At 35.7% G+C, this 4572-nt stretch overlaps 2 protein-coding genes across 2 annotated transcripts; one reads left to right on the forward strand and one right to left on the reverse strand.

The window, feature by feature from the left end:
- Nucleotides 1-1010: 1010 nt before the first annotated feature.
- Nucleotides 1011-2458, forward strand: LOC106321323 (chloroplast processing peptidase). The gene is made up of 5 exons (XM_013759615.1): nucleotides 1011-1572; nucleotides 1676-1813; nucleotides 1881-1967; nucleotides 2050-2117; nucleotides 2218-2458. Exons 1-5 carry the CDS (start codon nucleotides 1102-1104, stop codon nucleotides 2330-2332), a joined length of 879 nt encoding a protein of 292 aa, XP_013615069.1. The 5' UTR covers nucleotides 1011-1101; the 3' UTR covers nucleotides 2333-2458.
- LOC106321324 lies at nucleotides 2440-4300 on the reverse strand (the record flags this gene model as incomplete). The annotated part of the gene is given in 3 exon segments (XM_013759616.1): nucleotides 2440-2815; nucleotides 2880-3362; nucleotides 3986-4300. Coding segments are annotated over 3 exon segments (1086 nt in total), but the record flags the coding sequence as incomplete, so codon positions are not given.
- Nucleotides 4301-4572: the final 272 nt, after the last annotated feature.

The raw sequence follows: 4572 nt of genomic DNA on the forward strand, positions 1-4572 counted from the left end.
ACCATACTTTTCATCAAACTAATCATACAATTAATTATTAATGTAAAAATTAATCTTCATTCCTTTTTAAATAGAAAATATGGAATACCTAATATGATCAAAATATATATGATAATTAATGATGTTAAAGAATAAAATTTTGATTATAATCTATACATCCTCTATCATTTTTGTTTTGTTTTATATTATTAAAATAAATTAAACAATCACATTAACCATATAATAAAAATTTAGATTTTTGTAAATGTAATGGTTTGATTTTTTTTAATACGGCTATATATTAATAAAACTGTTAAAACTATCACTTCAAAAACTTTATGATAAGTGGTTTAACTATTATGTATAATAAGATACAAATGTTCATAAAATTATATGAGTAGGAAATCTTATTTAATAAATATTAAATTAAATATATATATATATATATATCGTTAAATTAAAATATATATTATATAAAATAAATAAATATTTAAATTTTAAAATTTAAATTGAAAAAATACTAAGAGTTTAATATTTTAGTTTCAAAATTTTCATTGAATTTTTTAAAAATTGATTATAAATTACCAAAAATATTAAAAGTTCCATATCGAAGTACATGTGTTAAGATATTTAATATAATGTGACAAAATTTAGTGTTATTCTTCCACTATGAACCAAAGTTCTTTATAGATTTTTATCAGCAAATTTAATTGATCAAAAGTATTATAAATTTTAAATATATACAAAATTTACTTAATATAAGTAATGTTTAAATTATATTATTCCGCGATATTGTGAAAAGTCATCTAGTGATCGGAATATTTTCTTTTTTACGGCCAAAAATAAACAAAAAAAAATTATATTATTAAAAAATCTTTACAAAAACATGATTAGAAAAAGATAGTTTTATTTTATTTTTTGGTCCAAACCAGTTTTATAGTTTTATTATTTGCCTGATTACTGATCATAATTTTTTTAACACTTAACTCCCATATTTTCCGAAGAATTATATCATAACTAAAAGGAAAAAAAAGGAGAAGAAGATGAAGTAACCTCATATTAGCACACAAGAATCAAAAAAGAAGAAGAAAAAAAAAAATCGAAGAATTTATCTCCTCGTTGATGAGGATGATATCTCTTGACTTCCCCACTCCGTCCCTATCCCTTCTCACATCTGATTCCAATTCCAGATTTTTGAAAAACTCTTATAATCCAATTATTCGTGTCAACTTCACCAAGAAATCTCAATCCCTTTCTCTCCCTCGTCTCAATTTCAGAGAAACACATTCAAACCGTCGGAAACTGAGCTGCCGTGGAATCAAAGATTCTAGCGAGACAACTAAGTCTGCCCCGCGGGTAGACTCCGGCGGAGGAGGCGACGGTGGAGATAACGGTGACGACGACAGCGAAGTGGAAGGGAAAAACAGACTGTTGCCGGAATGGTTGGATTTCACTTCCGACGATGCCAAGACAGTGTTCTTGGCTATTACTGTATCGTTGGCGTTTCGATATTTTATTGCAGAACCAAGATACATCCCTTCCTTGTCCATGTATCCTACCTTTGATGTCGGAGACAGATTAGTTGCAGAGAAGGTTATGTTTTTAATATTTAAATTAAATGAATGCTGCTTTAAGGTTTCACACTTGTTTTGTTTTGGTTATGTTACTAAGATGTGGGGATGTTTGTGTGGTGCAGGTGAGTTATTATTTCAGGAAGCCTTGTGCAAACGATATTGTAATCTTCAAAAGTCCGCCAGTTCTTCAGGAAGTTGGCTACACTGATGCTGATGTTTTCATTAAACGGATTGTTGCCAAAGAAGGCGACCTTGTCGAGGTACTATGATCATGTTCCGCATGTCTTACTACTAGTGAAGACACTTATGGGTATTATTATGGTGTAGGTTCATAATGGGAAACTAATGGTTAACGGTGTTCCTCGGAGTGAAAGTTTCATCTTAGAGCCTCCTGGCTATGAAATGACACCCGTTGTAAGTATCATCATATGTTTGAACCTAAGCCTTGTGGTTTTTTCTTCTTTTCTGATTTTTGGCTGTTACTTCAACATTGTAGCGGGTACCAGAGAACTCAGTCTTTGTGATGGGTGACAACCGGAATAACAGTTATGATTCGCACGTCTGGTGAGAGGCCTATCTTTCTTCAATCTGTTCTGTAGATATTCATCATTGAATATATAGCTTCTTCTTTATTCTGGAAAACTTGTCTTGTTGTTGTCTTCAGGGGACCTCTGCCTTTGAAGAATATTATAGGACGGTCAGTTTTTCGGTATTGGCCACCAAACAGAGTAAGCGGGACAGTGCTAGAAGGTGGCTGTGCTGTAGACATACAGCAATAGAGAGCATATTGGAACCCTTTTATTTATTTATTTAAGCATCTCTTCTTTTGAAACACTTGTGGTGCACATAGAAACGATATCCATGTACCTTTTTTATGAAGGATAAAGATTGAACACTTGGAATTAGATTGCAGATTAAAACCCAAAAACAAAAAAACAAATAAATGTTCTTATTTGCAAAGTGTAGAAGGTGTTTCACTTGCTAATGTGTTTACAGGTCTTATGAGTGAATTCTATGGGTTTTGAGGTTTTGGAGGAAGAGATATAGAAAGAGCAGGAGATGTGGTTCAAGTGATTCGACTTCACCAGCTTCCCCAAAAGATTCCCTTGCGATCTGATCTCAAACTCCAACTTCACTGGAACTCTTCCCTTCTTGTCGGATGCCGCTAAGTTTGGTCCTGCTCCATACAGAGGAACCTCGGACCCAATGAGCTTCACAATCGCTGTGTGCTTGCTCTTTCTTGGTTGGTAATAACTCTTAAGCTTCACAAACCAAAAGGTACAGATTAGCGTACAATGACATAGGAAATCTGAAACAGAAGAGTACCTGACCAGTGGCGAGAGTGAGAGCAGAGAAGGTGAGGTTGAAGGTAGAAGAAGAAGAGACATGGATGCCAAAGTAAGGAGCAGGACTGTCTATTGTCACCTTCACAGAGCTGTTAAAGCTCAGAATCTTGGTCGCAACACCTGTTCTGTCTATTCCCTCTCCGTAATAAAAGCTATGGAGGCTAAAGCTCTTGACAGAGACAATAGGAGAGAAAGGATGAGAAGCTCCCCACAAAACAGAGCAGAAAACAGAGAACACAACCACAATCCCCAATATTACCATAACCGCTCTGCATTGTCCAACCGATAGTCCTCTGTTATCTTCATAAACTTCCTCTTCGTCAATCGTGTAATGCCTCTCCAGCCAATACATGTCTCTCCTCCGGGAGCTCCCTTTCCACCGGAATCCCACACCGCTTGTCCCATTGGACGTGCGGCTTGAAGAAGAGAGACGCGACTCGGTGAGGATGGTGTAGTTTGGGGTCTGAACTTGAATGAGTGAAGCAGCGGAAGAGGATTTGTCACCATCGTATACTTGGGACACGCTTGATGGGCTCTCGACGTAGTAAGCTTGTTTTGGTGATGAGATAGATAGGTCTAGGCTTGTTCTTTCTGATTCAGACGTTGCGTCCATCATCTTTTCTTCTCTCACTGGTTCTTGCTTGGAAACAACTCGTTCTTTTAATGTGGATGGATAATTACAAGTAAGAAATGTTCTCCCATGTTTATCTCCTTGATCTACTCCATAGCAGTTTTACTATTGGTTGGTTCCACATGTTAGTTTTCTTTATATATTAAGTCCAAATATTTATTAAATAGATCCGAACATAACGTGACTTGGAACATTCCGTTTTGACAAACTTAGTTTAAGATTTGTTTGTTTTTTTCAGAAATAATAAAAAAAAAAAACGAGTTATTATTACATGACAATGAATAAGAAAATTAAACTGATGAAACTTCTGTTTAACTACAAGTCTTGTGGGTGAATTTAACAAATTTGGTGTTGGAGTAGATGAGGAAGAAGCAAGAGAGATGTTTCCTATGCCTAGACTTGACCAAGCTTCCGACAATATTAGCACGTGATCGGATCTCGAACTCCAGCTTCACAGGAACTCCGCCATTGTTGCCTGAAGCAGCTATGTCCGCTCCTGCACCGTAGAGTGGAACCATGGAGCCAACGAGGTCGATCCTAGACGTGTGGTTGCTTTGTTTTGGTTGGTAATAACTATTTAATTGTGCAGTGGCAAAAGTGAATCGACGAGAGTAGATGAGTTTTATAGGAGAGGAGCTGACGTGAATACCCAAGAATGTAGAAGGATTGTGTGTTGTGATCTGCACTGAACATTTGATGTTCATGATCTTTGTAGGAACTCCTGTGTTGTCTAAACCTTCCCAGTAGTAAAAGTTATGCACACTCACACCCTATTTAGCACATGCATGTCAAATGTTAAAACACTTGTAGAACTTTGGCTAGGCTTAAGTAGCGAACTAGCGGCTATTTCAAAGACTAAGTTGTGCGTTTCTTCTAAATGTTAAAGGTTAGTGACATAGTGGTAATATTTGAAAGATGCTCTACTCAATATATAAGGTAAAAGCTCACAAAGCAAACGCAAATAACCAGTCAAAGCCTAATTAAGATATGCTTATTTGGTGCATTTGCATATACATGTCAAATCGAACCACAAATCATACCA

Source organism: Brassica oleracea, unplaced genomic scaffold (assembly GCF_000695525.1).
Source record: "Brassica oleracea var. oleracea cultivar TO1000 unplaced genomic scaffold, BOL UnpScaffold01432, whole genome shotgun sequence".
Taxonomy (NCBI): domain Eukaryota; kingdom Viridiplantae; phylum Streptophyta; class Magnoliopsida; order Brassicales; family Brassicaceae; genus Brassica; species Brassica oleracea.